The 21,019-nt window shown below is 42.6% G+C and overlaps 1 protein-coding gene across 2 annotated transcripts in view; it reads right to left on the bottom strand.

Moving 5' to 3' along the window:
* Positions 1-21,019, bottom strand: part of LOC121587479 (phosphatidylinositol 4-kinase alpha-like) — a 104,451-nt gene that overhangs the window by 15,135 nt on the left and 68,297 nt on the right. For both annotated transcript variants that reach the window (XM_041904449.2, XM_045226780.1), the window contains 15 exons: positions 20,875-20,958; positions 20,340-20,429; positions 17,970-18,089; positions 12,830-12,922; positions 12,548-12,704; positions 12,034-12,161; positions 11,735-11,893; positions 11,381-11,532; positions 11,169-11,276; positions 7,188-7,315; positions 6,792-6,950; positions 6,578-6,657; positions 6,095-6,294; positions 5,794-5,884; positions 708-875 (listed from right to left, as the gene is read on the bottom strand). In XM_041904449.2, the coding sequence (XP_041760383.2) occupies positions 708-875; positions 5,794-5,884; positions 6,095-6,294; positions 6,578-6,657; positions 6,792-6,950; positions 7,188-7,315; positions 11,169-11,276; positions 11,381-11,532; positions 11,735-11,893; positions 12,034-12,161; positions 12,548-12,704; positions 12,830-12,922; positions 17,970-18,089; positions 20,340-20,429; positions 20,875-20,958 (1,917 nt within the window). The remainder of the gene's footprint in view (positions 1-707; positions 876-5,793; positions 5,885-6,094; positions 6,295-6,577; positions 6,658-6,791; positions 6,951-7,187; positions 7,316-11,168; positions 11,277-11,380; positions 11,533-11,734; positions 11,894-12,033; positions 12,162-12,547; positions 12,705-12,829; positions 12,923-17,969; positions 18,090-20,339; positions 20,430-20,874; positions 20,959-21,019) is intronic.

The following is a 21,019-nucleotide window of genomic DNA, read 5'->3' as shown; positions in this document are numbered from 1 at the left end:
ATTGCTTCCAGAGGCAGTTTGGAACTTGGTAGTGAGTGTTGCAACTGAGGAATGATGATTTTTACGCACCCCCCACCCCTCATTTTTACGCTGTGAGCTTGTGTGGCCTACCACTTTGCGGCTGAGCCATTGTTGCTCCTAGACGTTTCCACTTCACAATAACAGCAGTTACAGTTGACCGGGGCAGCTGTAGCAGGGCAGAAATTTGTCAAAGTGACTTGTTGGAAAGGTGGCTTCCTATGGACGGTGCCACATTGAAAGTCACTGAGCTCTTCAGAAAGGTCATTCTACTGCCAATGTTTGTCTATGGAGATTGCATGGTTGTGTGCTCAATTTTATACACCTGTCAGCAACGGGTGTAGCTGAAATAGCCGAATCCACTAATTTGAAAGGGTGTCCACATGCTTTTGTACATACAGTGTATTTTGTAGTTAACTATTTAGCTATTTGCATGTTTTAATGTCATTGTTATGTCCTAAAAACCACCATCACTCGTTAATAATCACATTGGACGACACACAGTTGATGAATGGGTATGATAATAACAACTCCTGTTGTAAAACCGCCTCTCAAGCTCTCATTATAGGGAGTTCATTTTGTAAAGTGGTTCCTTGCATCGCACAACAACATTTTCTGTCACCTTTTTGGCCCATGATGTTACAGATCAGTCCTACTTGGTGTGTGTGTGTGTGTTCGTGCATGCGTACCGGGGGAAAGGAGCGCAGTACTTTCACCCCATACTGAGCCGTGAGGGGGTGCGGGGGGTACATGGAGGAGAAGTAGGAGAGGCCAGTTGGGGGGTCGACGGGAGCCCAACACAGGATATGGCTCAGCTCTGGAGAGTCTGCATCGATGGTGTGCCACGTCACCAGGAACTGGACACCAGAGAGAGAGAGTGAATTAAGACCCTGACCTAAACCTCGAGCTACATGTAAAAAAGGTTGTCAGTCCTACTTTTATCATGTAAGAAATATAGCTAAAGTCAAGACTTTTATATCAGTCACTGATCTGGAGAAACGTATACATGCTTTTATTTCCTCACGCCTAGATTACTGTAACTCTTTGTATACCTATCTCAGTCAAAAATCACTCCATCGTCTAGTTTGTTCAAAATGCTGCAGCTCGGCTTTTAACAAGTACTAGGAAATGTAACCATATCACACCTATTTTAGCTTCTGGCTACCAGTCACTTTTAGAATAGATTTTAAAATTGTATTAATCGAATCAATGTTTATTGGTTGCATAACAGTTTAGCAGATGTTATACCAGGTGCAGCGAAATGCTCATGTTAATAGCTCCTAAATGCAGTAAAATGTCAATCAAGTACACAAATAATTTTAAAGAATTATGAAATCAAGAAACGTCAGAACGAATCTAATTAACAACCCAAATAGCACTGTAACAGTAATCCAAATGCAATATATACACTACCAGTCAAAAGTTTGGACACACCTACTCATTCAAGGGTTTTTCTTTTTTAAACTATTTTTTACATTGTAGAATAATAGTGAAGACATCAAAACTATGAAATAACACATATGGAATCATGTAGTAACCAAAATTGTGTTAAACAAATCAAAATATATTTTATATTTGAGAATCTTCAAAGTAGCCACCCTTTGCCTTGATGACAGCTTTGCACACTTGGTATTATCTCAACCAGCTTCATTAGGTAGTCACCTAATGCCTGTTAATTTGTGGAATTTGTTTCCTTCTTAATGCGTTTCAGCCAATCAATTGTGTTGTGACAAGGAAGGGGGGTATACAGAAGATAGCACTATTTGGTAAAAGACCAAGTCCATATTATGGCAAGAACAGCTCAAATAAGCAAAAAGAAATGACAGTCCATCATTACTTTAAGACATGAATGTCAGTCAATACGGAAAATGTGAAGAACTTTGAACATTTCCTCAAGTGCAGTCGCAAAAACCATCAAGCGCTTTGATGAAACTGGCTCTCATGAGGACCACCACAGGAATGGAAGACCCAGAGTTACCTCCGCTGCAGAGGATAAGTTCATTAGAGTTACCAGCCTCAGAAATTGCAGCCCAAATAAATTCTTCACAGAGTTCAAGTCACAGACACATCTCAACATCAACTGTTCAGAGGGGACTGTGTGAATCAGGCCTTCATGGTTGAATTGCTGCAAAGAAACCATTACTAAAGGACACCAATAATAAGAAGAGACCTGCTTGGGCCAAGAAAATCGAGCAATGGACATTAGACTGGTGGAAATGTGTCCTTTGGTCTGGAGTCCAAATTTGGGATTTTTGGTTCCAACCGCCGTGTCTTTGTAAGACACGGTGTGGGTGAACGGATTATCTCTGCATGTGTAGTTCCCACTGTAAAGCATGGAGGAGGAGGTGTTATGGTGTGGGGGTGCTTTGCTGGTGACACTGTCTGTGATTTCTTTAGAATTCAAGGCACACTTAACCAGCATGGCTACCACAGCATTCTGCAGCGATACGCCATCCCATCGGTTTGGGCTTAGTGTTTTTCAACAGGACAATGACCCAACACACCTCCAGGCTGTGTAAGGGCTATTTTACCAAGAAGGAGAGTGATGGAGTGCTGCATCAGATGACCTGGCCTCCACAATCCCCCGACCTCAACCAAATTGAGATGGTTTGGGATGAGACGGACGGCAGAGTGAAGGAAAAGCAGCCAACAAGTGCTCAGCATATGTGGGAACTCCTTCAAGACTGTTGGAAAAGCATTCCAGGTGAAGCTGGTTGAGAGAATGCCAAGAGTGTGCAAAGTTGTCATCAAGGCAAAGGGTGGCTACTTGAAGAATCTCAAATATAAAATATATTTTGATTTGTTAAACACGTTATTGGTTACTATATGATTCCATATGTGTTATTTGTGTTGATGTCTTCAATGTAAAAAAATAGTAAAAATAAAGAAAAACCCTTGAATGAGTAGGTGTGTCCAAACATTTGACTGATACTATACGTACAGTACCCTTTGACTTATTCCACATTTTGTTGTGTTACAGCCTGAATTCAAAATTGATTACATTGATTTTTTTCTCATCCATTTACACACAATAGCCGAAAATGACAAAGTGAAAACATGTTGTTAGACATTTTTGCAAATGTATTGAAATTAAAATACAGAGATTTCTCATTTACATACGTATTCACACCTGAGTCAATACTTTGTAGAAGCACCGTTGGCAGCGATTACAGCTGTGAGTCTTTCTGGGTAATTCTCTAAGAGCTTTCCACACCTGGATTGTGCAACATTTGCCCATTATTATTTTTTAGGTTATTGTCCTGCTGAAAGGCGAATTCATCTCCCAGTGTCTGGTGGAAAGCAGACTGAACCAGGTTTTTCTCTAATATTTTGCCTGTGTTTAGCTCCATTCCGTTCATTTTTTATCCTGAAAAACTCCCCAGATCTTAACGATTACAAGCATACCCATAACATGATGCAGCCACCACAAAATACGGAGAGCGGTACTCAGTAATGTGTTGTATTGGATTTGCCCCAAACATAACACTTTGTATTCAGGACAATAAGTGAATTGCTTTGCCACATTTGTATTATTACTTTAGTGCCTTGTTGCAAACAGGCTGCATGTTTGGGAATATTTGTGGAGTATTGTGGAGTAACTACAATGTTGTTGATCCATCCTCAGTTCTCTCCTATCACAGCCATTCAACTCTGTAACTGTTTTAAAGTCCCCATTGGCCTGATGGTGAAATCCTTGAGCGGTCTCCTTCCTCTCCGGCAACTGAGTTAGGAAGGATGCCTGTATCTTTGTAGTGACTGGGTGTATTGATACACCACCCAAAGTGTAATTAATACCTTCACCATGCTCAAAGGGTTATTCAATGTCTGCGTTTAATTTTTTACCCTTGTTTTAGAGGCATTGGAAAACCTCCCTGGTCTTTGTGGTTCGGTTGAATCTGTGTTTGAAATGTCACTGCTTACAGACAATTGTATGTGTGGGGTATAGAGATGAGGTAGTCATTCAAACATTATGTTAAACACAATTATTGCACACAGAGTGACTGAGTCCATGCAACGTATTATGTGATTTGTTAAGCACATTTTTAGTAATTCACTTATTTAGGCTTGCCATAACAAAGGGGTTGAATACTTATTGACTCAAGACATTTCAGCTTTTCATTTTTAATTAATTTGTAAAAATTTTGAAAAACATACTATAATTCAACAACTCAATTTAATCCATTTTAAATGCAGGCTGTAACACAACAAAATGTGGAAAAAGTCAAGGGGTGTGTATACTTTCTGAAGGCACTGTTTGTACACCCGATGAATTTACACATAAGATAGATCACGTTCAAGGTTTAGGCCCATCCTATATCTCAGATCTTTTAGCAGGGCACTGCTGACCATTCCAAAGTCTAGGTTGAAAACGAAAGAAGACTGGGCATTTGCCATTAGGGCCCCTAGACTTTGGAATGGTCTGCCAGAGGTCGATCAGGCTTGCAGATTCAGGGCCTCTTTTTAAATCCCCGCTGAAGACACACTTTTATAGATATGTTTTTTATGTATGATTTCAATGTATGATTTTAATTTGCCATCTTTTTTTTTCATTTCTCCTTCATCTTGTTGTTGTTTCTTTGTTAGTACCTTTATTTTATTATTTTATGATGTGAAGCACTTTGTTACTTGTATTGAAAAGTGCTATAAAAACAAAGTTATTATTATTATTATAATACACATTTTTGGGACTTGTTTAACAGACACAGATTAAGACTAATCCAGTACTAAAAAGCATACACAATTGAGAATCTCCATTGAAATAGCTTTTTAGTCCATGTCTCAGAAGAGGTGATCTGGGTCTGGAGAAGTGAATGAGTGGGTTACTACTGTAAATCCACACATTTACCCTCTGTGTTATCCTATGCTTGCTGTGTCACCCCTACAACTTCCTAGTTATCATAAATTGAAAGTGATATTATTGCACCATTGTTTTGCCGACCAAACTTCAAAAGGCACAAAGTTGCCCAATCCCCCTGGCTGTGGTGGTGCTAATGAGCCTCCGCCTCCAGATGATCACTCCCGAATGAAGTTTCCCCTAGGTACAGATCTAGGATCAGCTTCACCTCCCACAATTCTAACCTTAACAATTAGTGGGGAAAAAGCTAAACTGACCCTAGATTAGGATCTAGGGACAACTTCACCACACACCCCAGAGGACCAGTGAGAGGAAGGGGACTGGAACAAACAGCCATGGCCTGTCAGAGAGCATCACCTCTCCACTGACTGACTGCCCCACTAAGGCAATGGTGGAGCTGTTATTAACAGTAGTCCAGAGACAAGCTCATTAGGCAGTTTACTAGGAAGGTCTATCCATGCAGAACTAAGTCACCACAACAGACTGAACAGGAGAATTGACTTCAACATCAACAATGACTCTACAAAACAACCCATATACCAGTGTTTCCCAATCCCGGTCCTAGGGACCTATTGGGGTGCACATTTCAGTTTTTGCCCTAGCACTAAGACACTTGATTCAACTAATTAACTCATCATCAAGCCTGTAGCTCAATCAGGTTTGTTAGGATTTGTTGTGCCCTACACCCTAGCCTTACTCCTGACCTTGGCTTCTACTTCTTCACTGTTTGCAGATCTGAAGGGAGAAGATTATGTGTAAGTGCCAGTCTAGAGAGCTGAGCACATGGCCTAGTGCACACTTCCTAGTCTCCTCAGTCTTGAATGTTTCTATGTGCACATAAATCAACTGAACCAAGTGTAGTAAGTGCAGCCTGAGAGGGGCTATTGGATGGTCTCAGGCACGAGGTCTCGCTCTCTCACCTTGACGGCCTCAGGTACGTCACACACAGCCGCTGGGTCCAAACGCACCAGACGAGTCACCTCCGCCACAATGGCCTCAGTGTTCTTAAACCTGATGCATCCGTAGATAGATTACATTTTAACATCTAAAAAGACATACAGCCATATCACAGCATACCCACATCCAGGGTAAAAGATGATCAAATGAGAAAGAACAAACCATAGAGAATATAATATATTTTAGTGTGTATATTGGAGGTGTGTGTTTGAGCACACGTACGTGCATGCCTGCATGTGTGTGTGTGTGTATGTGCGTGTGTACCTTGCAGGCAGCTGCAGGGCCAGATAAGGAGCTATACTCCAGGCCAGGTTGACATGGTCTTTCCATTGTTTCTGACTCAGGCTGATGTACTTGGACCTCCAGTTGGCGATGCTGGTCTCCACGGACTGTTCTGTAGCGATGGCCAACTCCGGCGTGGACAGAGGGTTGTACCATGTAGTCAACCGTTCGATCTCACTGGCCTAGAGAGAGCGAAAGAAAGGCACCATATTGGCAGTACTTTCATTGTACAAAATGGAAGTGTGGGGGGGAAGTTAAGATTAAAGAAGTGCTACCACATTTACATTTAGGTCATTTATCCAGAGCGACTTAGTCAGTGCATTCAACTAAGCTAGGTAAGACAACTACATATCACAGTCATTGTAAGTGAAAACTTTCCTCAATAAAGTAGCTGTCAGCAAAACCCAACGCTGGTAAGAAAAGACTAGTGTGAGTGTTAGAGCAAAAAAGAAAGGTGTTAGTTACCAGCAGGGCCAGTAGCAGGGTCCTCCTCTTCATGTAGTACTTGTGCAGCTGTGACCCTCTATTGCTCTTCTTAGACAGTCCTGGAACAAAAGGAAATCACACAGTCAGGGGTCTGGGTGTTGCTTTGCTGCACTACCAGATTTCATGTGGCCTGTGTCTAGCAGTGAGTCAGTTAATTGGAAGTTGAGATGTGTGTGGTGCGTGTGTGTGTTACCTGATTTCTTGGATATGGTGGACATGCCAGAAGACAGTGGGTATGTGTTGATCCAGCCCTGAGCCGCCTGCTGTCTCTGGCCTACTGCGGCATCTAGACTGCTCCGGCTGTCTGTCACCATGGCAACAGAGAGACTGTTCACTGACATGTCCTGGGGGTCTGGGCACAGGAAGCATGAAATAGAATTTTACAGTGCCATCCGTAGACATTGTGGATACCAATGAGTAATGGTAGGGGACACAGTAAGCATTGTAACAGTGCTTAGGCTTCTCTGAACTGAACCTGTAGCTGAGACTCAAATGGTACCCTATTCTCTTATATAGTGCACTACTTTTGATACGAAATATGGTGCCATTTGGGACGCAGCCTCCGCCTTTAAGGGGAAAGTGGGCATACCTGGGGGCACCAGCTGGGTGGCAGCAATATACTTTTTGTCCGACAGCAGACTGGCATAGAACTTGATCATGATACTGATGTCCTCCCTCAGTCTCTTCTCTGTCTGGGTGGGGAACTTAGGAGCAACGCTGAGGAGACAGAGAGAGAGGCCCGGTTAGTGGCCGTACTTGCTCATGACATTACACAGAATGCTGTCACACAAAATGACAAAGTACACGTTTTCAGTGAAATTATAATGATTTCATTTTTTGCTTTGCTCTTATTTTCTGATGGGGATACAGTACTCCAGGGCCCGTATTCTTAAAGCGTCTCAGAGTAGAAGTGTTGATCTAGGATCCGTTTAGCCTTTTAGATTACAATGAATAACATTGTATAGACAGAGGGAACCTGATCCTAGATCAGCACTTCTACTCTGAGACGCTTTGGCGTCAAACTGGTGGCAGTTGTGAAAGAAGTCATTAGTTGGAAGAGTTGCAGAGTTAATTGAAAATAATGCCATTGCTGAATCTTTTTTTATTAATTAGGCTATTTTCTCTTTAACCATATGGTTTATCGACTAGAAAGTAATGGACAATATGGACACAGATATAACAAATTAATACTATATATATATATATATATATATATATATATATATATATATATATGTATATATATATATATATATATATTATACACAGTTGAAGTCGGAAGTTTACATACACCTTAGCCAAATACATTTAAACTCAGTTTTTCACAATTCCTGACATTTAATTAATTAATTAAATTTCCTGTTTTAGGTCAGTTAGGATCACCACTTTATTTTAAGAATGTGAAATGTCAGAATAATAGTAGAGATAATTATTTATTTCAGCTTTTATTTCTTTCATCACATTCCCAGTGGGTCAGAGGTTTACATACACTCAATTAATATTTGGTAGCATTGCCTTTAAATTGTTTAACTTGGGTCAAACGTTCCGGGTAGCCTTACACAAGCTTCCCACAATAAGTTGGATGAATTTTGGCCCATTCTTCCTGACAGAGCTGGAGCAACTGAGTCAGGTTTGTAGGCCTCCTTGCTCGCACACGCTTTTTCAGTTCTGCCCACAAATGTTCTATAGGATTGAGGTCAGGGCTTTGAGATGGCCACTTTGTTGTCCTTAAGCCATTTTGCCACAACTTTGGAAGTATGCCTGGGGTCACTGTCCATTTGGAAGACCCATTTGCGACCAAGCTTTAACTTCCTGACTGATGTCTTGAGATGTTGCTTCAATATATCCACATCATTTTCCTTCCTCATGATGCCATCTATTTAGTGAAGTGCACCAGTACCTCCTGCAGCAAAGCACCCCCACAGCATGATGCTGCCACCCTCGTGCTTCACGGTTGGGATGGTGTTGTTCGGCTTGCAATCAACCCCCTTTTTCCTCCAAACATAACGATGGTCATTATGGCCAAACAGTTCTATTATTGTTTAATCAGACCAGAGGACATTTCTCCAAAAGGTACAATCTTTGTCCCCATGTGCAGTTGCAAACAGTATTCTGGCTTTTTTATGGCAGTTTTGGAGCAGTGGCTTCTTCCTTGCTGAGCGGCCTTTCAGGTTATGTCGATATAGGACTTGTTTTACTGTGGATATAGAAACTTTTGTACCTGTTTCCTCTAGCATCTTCACAAGGTCCTTTGCTGTTGTTCTGGGATTGATTTACACTTTTCGCACCAAAGTACGTTCATCTCTAGGAGACAGAAAGCGTCTCCTTCCTGAGCGGTATGACGGCTGCGTGGCCCCATGGTGTTTATACTTGCATACTATTGTTTGTACAGATGAACGTGGTACCTTCAGGCGTTTGGAAATTGCTCCCAAGGATGAACCAGACTTCTGGAGGTCTACAAAACACTTTTTCTAAGGTCTTGGCTGATTTCTTTTGATTTTCCCATGATGTCAAGCAAAGAGGCACTGAGGGAGGCCTTGAAATACATCCACAGGTACACCTCTGATTGACTCAAATGATGTCAATTAGCCTATCAGAACCTTCTAAAGCCATGACATCATTTTTCTGGAATTTTCCAAGCTGTTTAAAGGCACAGTCAACTTAGTGTATGTAAACTTCTGACCCACTGGAATTGTGATACAGTGAATTATAAGTGAAATAATCTGTCTGTAAACAATTGTTGGATAAATGACTTGTGTCATGCAAAAAGTAGATGTACTAACCAACTTGACAAAACTGTAGTTTGTTAACAAGAAATTTGTGGAGTGGTTGAAAAACGAGTTTTAATGACTCCAACCTAAGTGTATGTAAACTTCCGACTTCAACTATATATATATATATATATATCACACAGCTGTGGAAAAAATTAAGAGACCACTGCAAAATTATCAGTTTCTCTGGTTTTACTATTTATAGGTATGTGTTTGGGTAAAAATAACATTTTTGTTTTATTCTATAAACTACTGACAACAGTACTCCCAAATTCCAAATAAAAATATTGTCATTTAGATCATTTATTTGCAGAAAATGACAACTGGTCAAAATAACAAAAAAGATGCAGTGTTGTCAGACCTCGAATAATGCAAAGAAAATAAGTTCATGTTCATTTTTAAACAACACAATAGTAATAGTAATGTTTTAACTTAGGAAGAGTTCAGAAATCAATATTTGGTGTAATAACCCTGATTTTCAATCACAGCTTTCATGCGTCTTGGCATGCTCTCCACCAGTCTTTCACATTGATGTTGGGTGACTTTATGCCACTCCTGGCGCAAAAAGTCAAGCAGCTCAGCTTTGTTTGATGGCTTGTGACCATCCATCTTCCTCTTGATCACATTCCAGAAGTTTTCAATGGGGTTCAGGTCTGGAGATTGGGCTGGCCATGACAGGGTCTTGATCTGGTAGTCCTCCATCCACACCTTGATTGACCTGGCTGTGTGGCATGGCGCATTGTCCTGCTGGAAAAACCAATCCTCAGAGTTGGGGAACAATATCAGAGCAAAAGGAAGCAAGTTTTCTTCCAGGACAACCTTGTACGTGGCTTGATTCATGCGTCCTTCACAAAGACAAATCTGCCCGATTCCAGCCTTGCTGAAGCACCCCCAGATCATCACTGATCCTCCACCAAATTTCACAGTGGGTGCGAGACACTGTGGCTTGTAGGCCTCTCCAGGTCTCCGTCTAACCATTAGATGACCAGGTGTTGGGCAAAGCTGAAAATTGGACTCATCAGAGAAGATGACCTTACTCCAGTCCTCTACGGTCCAATACTTATGGTCTTTTGCAAACCTCAGCCTGGCTCTTCTTTGCTTCTCATTGATGAAGGGCTTTTTTCTAGCTTTGCACGACTTCAGCCCTGCCCCTAGGAGCCTGTTTCGAACCGTCCTTGCCGTGCACTTCATCCCAGCTGCCGTTTGTCATTATTTTTGTAGGTCACTTGATGTCATCCTATGGTTGTTGAGTGACATTCGAATTAGTTGGCGGTCATCCCGGTCAGTAGAGAGTCGTTTTCGCCCTCTGCCGGTCTGTAGCTTTGTTGTCCCCATTGTCTGCTGCTTGACCTTGTTCTTATGAACCGCCGTCTTTGAAATTTTAAGGATGGAAGCAACCTGACGCTCACTGTATCCCTCTGCCAGTAAAGCCAGAATTGAACCCTTCTTTTCCTCACTCAAAACTTTCCTTTTCAACTCTTTTGGCATGGTCAATAGTTATTTTTTGATTAATATGACTTTTGAGGTAATATTAGCACACATTTTTTATTTTTTAAGTATAAATGACCAAGGTTACGATAGATTGCCAAAGTTACGATAGATTGCCATAGATTTCTGTTAATTACAAAAATTACAGAAGTTTCCGGTAACTTTAGTAAATTAATCAGGAGTTTGGTGGACCTGCACCGCCATCTAGTGGAATTTACTCACACTGCATCTTACTCTGTACAAGGTACTGGTTGTGTGTGTGTGTGTGTGTGTGTGTGTGTGTGTGTGTGTGTGTGTGTGTGTGTGTGTACCTGAAGTAGTCGAATGCGGTGGAGTAGATCTTCTCTCGGAGGACATTTCTAATGGTGGCATTAGTGACCACGTCCGCATGTAGGATACTTAGACCTAGAGTCAACAACCTGAAGAGAGAGTGGTAGAGGGAGTTATTTTGTGTGTAGATGAAATGTGCACTGTAGCAGTAGTAGTAGTGTGCGTCCGTGCGTGCATGCATGTGTGTGTTAACCTGTATCGGGGTCCTATGGCCGCTACGTGGCGGTTGAGACTGTTCTTGGCCCCTCCGACACTGAGCGATAGCGACCTCTGCAGGACAGTGGTGAAGATCTCCACCTGGTCGGCACTGCAGTACTTGGCGATCTCAAACCTCTGCACCAGGAACTAGACAAGGACAGGAGCAGGGGTGTATACATTAGTGCACACCGTAGCAAACCGTAACAAAACGTTTTGCAACGTAAAACATTACTCAAAGAAAATGAAATTGTCTTATTGGACATGTTCAGCTAGTCCCTCCCAGTTTCAGTCCGTTTGCTTCCAGTATCAGCCACAAAAAGGCACCCTGAGAATCTCCAGTGGCACTGACCTCTATCCATAGAATGTGTGGGGTGACGATGGGGGGACAGGGGATGGGCTGGCTCTCCTCTGAGGCAGCCAGCGGGTCAGCCTCCACCTGGGCCTCTCCGAACAAGCCCATCTTCAGCTCCACTGTCATCTGCCACGCCCCGGCCATCTCGCGCATAAACTACAGAGAGAGACATGAGGTACACACTCGTACTGAGCATGCAAGCACACACACACACACACACACACACACACACACACACACACACACACACACACAAGTACACACACACGTACACACACACACACACACACACGTACCGGGACTTCCAGTCCGTTGCGTGCGGCGAGGAACCACTCCCAGCAGGCGATGGCAGTCTCCATCCCATGCTCTGTGAACATCTTCAGGGGAGACCAGCACAGGTGGTGCAGGAGCTGGGGGTCATAGTCTACAGAGAAAGGTAGGGGAGAGAGAGGTGGAGGGAGAGAGAAAGGCAAAAAGGGAGACTGATAAGGAAAGAGAGTCAGAGGCACGAACAAGGGAGAAAATAAGAGACTATGGGGCGGTTTTCCCGGACACATATTAAGCCTAGTCCTGGAGCACTTTCAACTGAGAATCTTTATTGAACATTGAGCTTTATAGTCCAGGACTAGACTTCATCTGTGTCTGGGAAACCGGCCCTACATGTATAAGCATCTTAAAACTGTTCAGAGGTTCAGTTCTTGTAGAGCAGAGAAACAACACTTTCAGAGCTAACGTAACACCTACAGTAGGCTTCAGCTGTGTCAGACGACCCGGATGCTAATGTATACGTGTGTGTTCCTCAGTCTTTACCTTTGTGACTGATGAGCAAGGCAGACATTTTGAACATGGCCTGAGAGAAGGATTCTGGGACTTTGGAGGAAAGGGCGTCTGTCATCTGTTTCACCATCAGTTTGCTCAGGTCTGACTGGCTGTGGGTCGCCTCGGCGAACTGGATCATACCTGCCACCTACACAAACATACAGACACACAGACGCATACACGTGCATTTTTATTGGATCCACAATCAAAAAGGACCCTCATATATTATTTGCGATCATCCTGCTGCATGCCCACACGCACGTAAACACACACCTCTCCAGTGTAGCGATTCCTCAGGTTGAGGGAGGACATGAAATTGGAGTAGTCCTTCTTCACACACGCTGGTCTCTCAGTCAGCTGGATCGTCTGTAGGGGAGAAACCAGGTAGGGGGTCGGTTTGTTAGTTCATTTCTAGGCAGACAGGGACATGGGGGGGAGGAGAGAGAGAGAGAAATACGGAACGTGAGAATGAGTTGTGGGAGCCTAACAGTCTCTGGTCTGAAGCATGTGGAGCCCCTTTCAGTCCAACCTGGGGGAAGGAACCAGCCTGAAGAAAGGAACAGCAGCAGGGACAATCAGTTAGCAGGCTAGACCAGAACAGCCCAACCAACCAGTCGGTCAATCCGTTAACCAGGCAACCAGGTAGCCCAGTACAGGTGTAGGTAGGGAGGCAGGCAAGCAAACAGGCAGGCAAGCGAGGGCAATGGGAGTGAGAAGGTTGACAAAACAAAGCAAAATGAAGCAAAAATCATTCGCAAACACAAGAATAAGCACGCAAAAACGCTGCCATGTGCGCGCTGATGCACATGCATGCATGCGCACACACATACAGTGCATTCGGAAAGTATTCAGACGCCTTGACTTTTTCCTCATTTTGTTACGTTACAGCCTTATTCTAAAATTGATTCAATTGTTTTTTTCCCTCGTCAATCTACACACAATACCCCATAATGACAAAGTAGAAACAGGTTTTTAGAAATGTTTCCAAATATATATATATAAAAAACTGAAATATGACATTGACATAAGTATTCAGACCATTTATTCAGTACTTTGTTGAAGCACCTTTGGCAGCGATTACAGCCTAAAGTCTTCTTGGATATGTTGCTACAAGCTTGGCACACCTGTATTTGGGGAGTTTCTCCCATTCTTCTCTGCAGATCCTCTCAAGCTCGGTCAGGTTGGATGGGGAGCGTCGTAGCACAGCTATTTTTGGCTTCGGTCTGGCCACTCTCCCATAAAGGCCTGATTGGTGGAGTGCTGCAGAGATGGGAGAACCTTCCTTCTGGAAGGTTCTCCCATGTCCGCAGAGGAACTCTGGAGCTCTGTCAGAGTGACCATTGGGTTCTTGGTCACTTCCCTGACCAAGGCCCTTCTCCCACGATTGCTCAGTTTGGCCAGACGGCCAGCTCTAGGAAGAGTCTTGGCGGTTCCAAACTTCTTCCATTTAAGAATGAAGGAGGCCACTGTGTTCTCAGGGACCTTCAATGCTGCAGAATTGTTTTGGTACCCTTCCCCTGTGCCTCGATACAATCCTGTCTCGGAGCTCTACGGACAATTCCTTCAACGTCATGTCTTGGTTTTTTCTCTGACATGCACTGTCATCTGTGGGACCTTATATAGACAGGTGTGTGCCTTTCCAAATCATGTCCAATGAATCAAATTTACCACAGGTGGACTCCAATCAAGTTGTAGAAACATCAAGGATGATCAATGGAAACAGGATGACCCTGAGCTCAATTTCGAGTCTCATAGCAAAGGGTTTGAATACTTATGTAAATAAGGTTTCAGTTTTTTATTTTTAATACATTTGCAAAAAACAATTTACAACCTGTTTTCACTTTGTCATTATTGTGGATTTTTATTTATTGAATCCATTTTAGAATAAGGCTGTAACGTAACAAAATGTGGAAAATGGGAAGGGGTCTGAATACTTTCCGAATGCACTGTATGTGCACACACCGACGTACATAAACACAACAAATTCCAGTGCATGCTGTGCATCATGTACAGTACATACAGCATGCAAAAAGCACATTGATCTGTTAACCTCTATGTAGAAATCGCTCTGCCATTTCCTGGTTGCTAAAAATCGAATAGTTCGCCTAATATCAGTTTATATGTGACAAAACAAGCAAGTATAGTGTAGAGAATCATTGTACAATCTAAACCGCTGTGAAAAATATTTTCCATAACCAAAAATATTGTATTTTCAGATGTTTGAAGCTGATGTACAAAAAACTAAAGTAAAAGATGCAAAAACTAAACTTAAGACCAGGAAGCATAGGAATAGCGCACATAGAAAATATCTACCGCTTCTTAGACTTGCTTTCAATGAGAATGACAGATATATAAATTACATTTCCATGTGAATTTGATCAGGTCGCCCAAAAAGTTAGATATTGCAGCTTTAATGCACGGCATTAACAAAGCAACTCTACTGAACAAAAATATAAACGCAACATGTAAAGTGTTGGTCCAATGTTTCAGGAGCTGAAATAAAAGATCCCCAAAATGTTTCATATGCACATAAAGATTATTTCTCTAAAATGTTGTGAACAAATTTGTTTACATCCCTGTTAGTGAGCATTTCTCCATTGCCAAGATAATCCATCCACCTGACAGGTATGACATATCAAGATGATGATTAAACAGCATGATCATTACACGGGTGCACCTTGTGTTGGGGACAATAAAAGGCCATTCTAAAATGTGCAGTTTTGTCACACAACACAATGCCACGGATGTCTGAAGTTAAGGTAGCGTGCAATTGGCATGCTGACTGCAGGAATGTCTACCAGAGCTGTGGCCAGAGAATTGAATGTTAATTTCTCAACCATAAGCCTTATCCAACTTCGTTTTAGAGAATTTGCCAGCACATTCAACTGGCCTCACAACTGCAGACCACATGTAACCATGCCAGCCCAGGACCTCCACATCTGGCTTCTTCACCGGGGGATCATCTGAGACCAGCCACCCAGACAGCTGATGAAACTGTGGGTGTGCACAACTGAAGAATTTCTGCACAAACTGTCAGTAACCGTTTCAGGGAAGCTCACCTGCGTGCTCGTCGTCCTCACCAGGGTCTTGACGAGACTGCAGTTCGGCGTCGTAACCGACTTCAGTGGGCAAATGCTCACCTTCGATGGCCACTGGAGAAGTGTGCTCTTCACGGATGAATCCCGGTTTCAACTGTACCGGGCAGTATGGCGTCGTGTGGGCAAGCGGTTTGCTGATGTCAACGTTGTGAACGGAGTGCCCCATGGTGACGGTGGGGTTATGGTATGGGCAGGCTAAAGCTACGGACAATGAACACAATTGCATTTTATCGATGGCAATTTGAATGCACAGAGATACCGTGATGAGATCCTGAGGGCCCATTGTCGTGCCATTCATCTGCCGCCATCACCTCATGTTTCAGCATGATAATGAACGGCCCCATTTCGTAAGGATCTGTACAAAATTCCTGGAAGCTAAAAATGTCCCATTTCTTCCATGGCCTGCATACTCACCAGACATGTCACCCATTGAGTATGTTTGAGATTCTCTGGATCGACGTGTATGACAGCGTGTTCCAGTTCCCGCCAATATCCAGCAACTTCGCACAGCCATTGAAGAGGAGTGGGACAACATTCCACAGGCCACAATCAACAGCCTGATCAATGCTATGCGAAGGAGATGTGTCACGCTGCATGAGGCAAATGGTGGTCACACCAGATACTGACTGGTTTTCTGATCTACACCCCTACATTTTTTTTTTTTTTTTTGGTTTAAGGTATCTGTGACCTACATATACATATCTGTATTCCCAATCGTGAAATCCATAGATGAGGGCCTAATGAATTATTTCAACTGACTGATTTCCATATGAACTGTAACTCAGTAAAATCTTAGAAATTGTTGCATGTTGCCTTTATATTTTTGTTCAGTGTATAAGGGACATTTTACAAAACGACAATATGGCAACATTGGGGGAATGTTAGTAAAGCATGGGAATCTTGACTCAAACCAAACCCAAAGATTATATTAACCTTTAACTTTCATATTCAAGAATAACTGGTTTTATGACACTGCGTTTTAAACTATCAGTCTAGTTACACTCATATCTCAGTTATTTGTGTTAAATTACAAAAAACTGGCTTTGGCCATTGCAAAGATCACATTGTCTAACATGTTCAGTACATGTTATGAGTGTTAATCTGAACAGAATATAAGGTTAAGCTACTGTTATCACTAAAACAGTTGATTGATTAATTGGATCATGTCTGTTTAGGTGCTTTCTTTTTCATTGGTCGTCTACTCCTAGCTATAATTTCATTGGTCATCTACTTCTAGCCCCGCACTTACCTTCAGCTGCTGTTGGACAGTCTCTGCAGTCTAACGTTTACAGACCAGCAGCAGCCAGCAACATCATAACCAGCAGCAGCCACAGACAGGGGGGGGGGATGTGTGTGTGGAGGCGTCATGCAGCCAGTAGATGCCATGTTTATATTGGAGGAGGCAACGCATTTAAGTAGCGACGCATTTAAGTTGATCATGTTGTGATGAAAGTTGTTTTCTGTTGGTTGTGGGCATACTTGTCCAACAAAAAATGTAGGATATATATATTTTTAAACAATCCTTTATCTGAACTTCCCTGTTTCTGTTTTGCTCCACTTTTTGGTTTGCTTCCTGTCTAAGTTTGGTGTTGTTTTTTATTTTGTTTGCCTTTTCTTGGGCAAATTTAGTTGGCGATCACAGTGGGTGTCTTTTAGGTTCCAGTTGTTGTTGCACCCCACCTGTTTTGTTTTGGTTGTTGTTAGTGACTTTGTTAGTTCCCCTTTCTGTTTGAGCGACAATGTTTTTTTCTTGCTGGGGAACGTAACCCCCCAGCCCCAAAAATCTGAGTTGGAGAATTTTGAATTTTTCAAACACCTGAAACATTTTTTTCCTGCAATCGAGAGCCATAATCATTCTGCTTAATTCTGTCAAAAAATGTGTAATATTTGTTATATCTAAGCATACCTCTTGAGCTGTCTGTATCCTTCTGACTGGTGTTTCTTTTTTAAAAGAAACTAAATATGCTTCTCTGCTAAAATCTGGTAAAAGAATGAAAGGAATGTGAGTCTTATTCAGTACATTTAGTTATGGCTTGATTTTCTAAAGTCTACCAACCTTGCCAGCAGGCATGCCAGCTAAGATAGTTAGACAAGCTAGCTACTCTAACTTGATTGATAGCCTGAAATGGCTTCTTGGTAGCTAGTTATGAGGTTGGGAGATTGGGAACCGATCTGGGCTAGCTAAAGCCAACGTCATAAAATTGTTAAGTGTAGTATTACAGAGAAAAAACAAAAATTTTAACAGGACAAATCTGAGGGGGCACATGCCCCCTACGGGCATGACGCCTCTGTTGGTGTGTTTCTGTGTGTCTCACCCCCAGTGATGTGCTCTCTCTGTTGTAGCCAGCAAAGTCCAGTATGCTCTCAGTAGCCATAGCCAGGCCAGTGTGCTGGGACAGACCTGATATCCAGTTTTGGTGCTTGTTCAGGTACTCCTGGAAATGGAATAGAATAGCTTTATTTTCCCCAGAGGGAATTTCAGTGGTGGCAAGTCGGATAAGATGTGAGTCAAGGTCCAACCCAAAAAATTAAAATTGTGATCATCATTGAAAAGGAGTAACGCTCGTTCACCATTAAAAAAACATTTTTTTATTTAAGCTGGAGCAGGTCTGATAAGATGTTAAAATATATAGTAAACAAACAGATATAAAGATACACACATATTGCACAGTGAATTTGCACAGTCCAGATGATAGAATATGCCTTTGTTTGCCTGTTGGAGAGTACTGTGTTATGGACATAAATTATTCCATAGAAGCATTCCAATGAGTAATATAATAATAATAATAATAATAATAATAATAATAATAATAATATATGCCATTTAGCAGACACTTTTATCCAAAGTAACTTACAGTCATGTGTGCATAAATTTTACATATACAGTGGGGGAAAAAAGTATTTAGTGAGCCACCAATTGTGCAAGTTCTCCCACTTAAAAAGATGAGAGAGGCCTGTAATTTTCATCATAGGTACACGTCAACTATGACAGACAAATTGAGAAAAAAAAATCCAGAAAATCACATTGTAGGATTTTTTATGAATTTATTTGCAAATTATGGTGGAAAATAAGTATTTGGTCACCTACAAACAAGCAAGATTTCTGGCTCTCACAGACCTGTAACTTCTTCTTTAAGAGGCTCCTCTGTCCTCCACTCGTTACCTGTATTAATGGCACCTGTTTGAACTTGTTATCAGTATAAAAGACACCTGTCCACAACCTCAAACAGTCACACTCCAAACTCCACTATGGCCAAGACCAAAGAGCTGTCAAAGGACACCAGAAACAAAATTGTAGACCTGCACCAGGCTGGGAAGACTGAATCTGCAATAGGCAAGCAGCTTGGTTTGAAGAAATCAACTGTGGGAGCAATTATTAGGAAATGGAAGACATGCAAGACCACTGATAATCTCCCTCGATCTGGGGCTCCACGCAAGATCTCACCCCGTGGGGTCAAAATGATCACAAGAATGGTGAGCAAAATCCCAGAACCACACGGGGGACCTAGTGAATGACCTGCAGAGAGCTGGGACCAAAGTAACAAAGCCTACCATCAGTAACACACTATGCCGCCAGGGACTAAAATCCTGCAGTGCCAGACGTGTCCCCCTGCTTAAGCAAGTACATGTCCAGGCCCGTCTGAAGTTTGCTAGAGTGCATTTGGATGATCCAGAAGAGGATTGGGAGAATGTCATATGGTCAGATGAAACCAAAATAGAACTTCTTGGTAAAAACTCAACTTGTCGTGTTTGGAGGACAAAGAATGCTGAGTTGCATCCAAAGAACACCATACCTACTGTGAAGCATGGGGGTGGAAACATCATGCTTTGGGGCTGTTTTTCTGCAAAGGGACCATGACGACTGATCCGTGTAAAGGAAAGAATGGGGCCATGTATCGTGAGATTTTTTCCATCAGCAAGGGCATTGAAGATGAAACGTGGCTGGGTCTTTCAGCATGACAATGATCCCAAACACACCGCCCGGGCAACGAAGGAGTGAAGCATTTCAAGGTCCTGGAGTGGCCTAGCCAGTCTCCAGATCTCAACCCCATAGAAAATCTTTGGAGGGAGTTGAAAGTCTGTGTTGCCCAGCGACAGCCCCAAAACATCACTGCTCTAGAGGAGATCTGCATGGAGGAATGGGCCAAAATACCAGCAACAGTGTGTGAAAACCTTGTGAAGACTTACAGAAAACGTTTGACCTGTGTCATTGCCAACAAAGGGAAAATAAAAAAGGATTGGGAAACTTTTGTTATTGACCAAATACTTATTTTCCACCATAATTTGCAAATAAATTCATTAAAAATCCTACAATGTGATTTTCTGGAAAAATAATTCTCATTTTGTCTGACATAGTTGACGTGTACCTATGATGAAAATTACAGGCCTCTCATCTTTTTAAGTGGGAGAACTTGCACAATTGGTGGCTGACTAAATACTTTTTTTCCCCACTGTATGTAGTCCGGGTAATCGAACCCACCACCCTGGCGTTACAAGCGCCATGCTCTACCAACTGAGCTACAAAGAAGGTGGGAGTGAGCTCTAGGAGTGGGGAGCTGAAGACAGGAGGAATGAGTCCCAAATGGCACCCTATCCCTTATGAAGTGCACTACTTTTGGCCCTGGTCAACAGTAGTTCTCTTTATAGGGAATAGGGTCCAATTTGGGACAAAATCAAGGACTGACCTGTAGGTGGGACTTGGTGACAGAAGAAGCCCACTTCATGGCCTCCTTGAGGATCTCCCCACAGCGAGCTGCAAAGTCTTTCACTATGCTCTGAGAGAGAGAGAGAGAGAGATATGATCAAATGAATACATTGGAAACCTTAACTCTATCATTACTTGAGCTTTTTCCAAATCACACTAACTAAATAATGACAAACATCAATTAGAACAATTAAGAATTAATGCCATCCGTCAATCAATCAGTTCATGTCTGTCAGAATACAGCTTCAGCTAAACAACTGTAGATCCCATGATTCCCAAGTGCAACCCCTCGCTTCAGACATTGCTAACGCCTCCGCCGAGTGGTGGTGGAGTGTAACAGCAGTGCAGGCGCTCCGGGGTTAACTTTCCCCTAGGTGTAGATCTAGGATCAGCTTCCCCTCCCCCAATCCTAACCTTAACCATTAGTGGGGGGAAATACATAACTGACCCCAGATCAGCGTCTAGGGGCAACTTCGCCCTATCCCAGTGCACCAGTGCAGGCTAGGCTGTCTTACCTCTCTGGCCTCGTAGGTGTCTGGGACAGTGATCCTGTGAGGGGTGTCTGGGATGTCATAGTACGGCTGGTCCTTATGGATGTCCTGAACAAACAGAGAACACAGGGCTTCAGAGGATGAGTCCAAAATGGCACCCTATTCCCTA

Source organism: Coregonus clupeaformis, chromosome 18 (genome assembly GCF_020615455.1).
Source record: "Coregonus clupeaformis isolate EN_2021a chromosome 18, ASM2061545v1, whole genome shotgun sequence".
Lineage (NCBI taxonomy): Eukaryota > Metazoa > Chordata > Actinopteri > Salmoniformes > Salmonidae > Coregonus > Coregonus clupeaformis.
The sequence above is the reverse complement of the archived record's forward strand: the minus strand, read 5'-3'. Positions and strand labels throughout refer to the sequence as shown.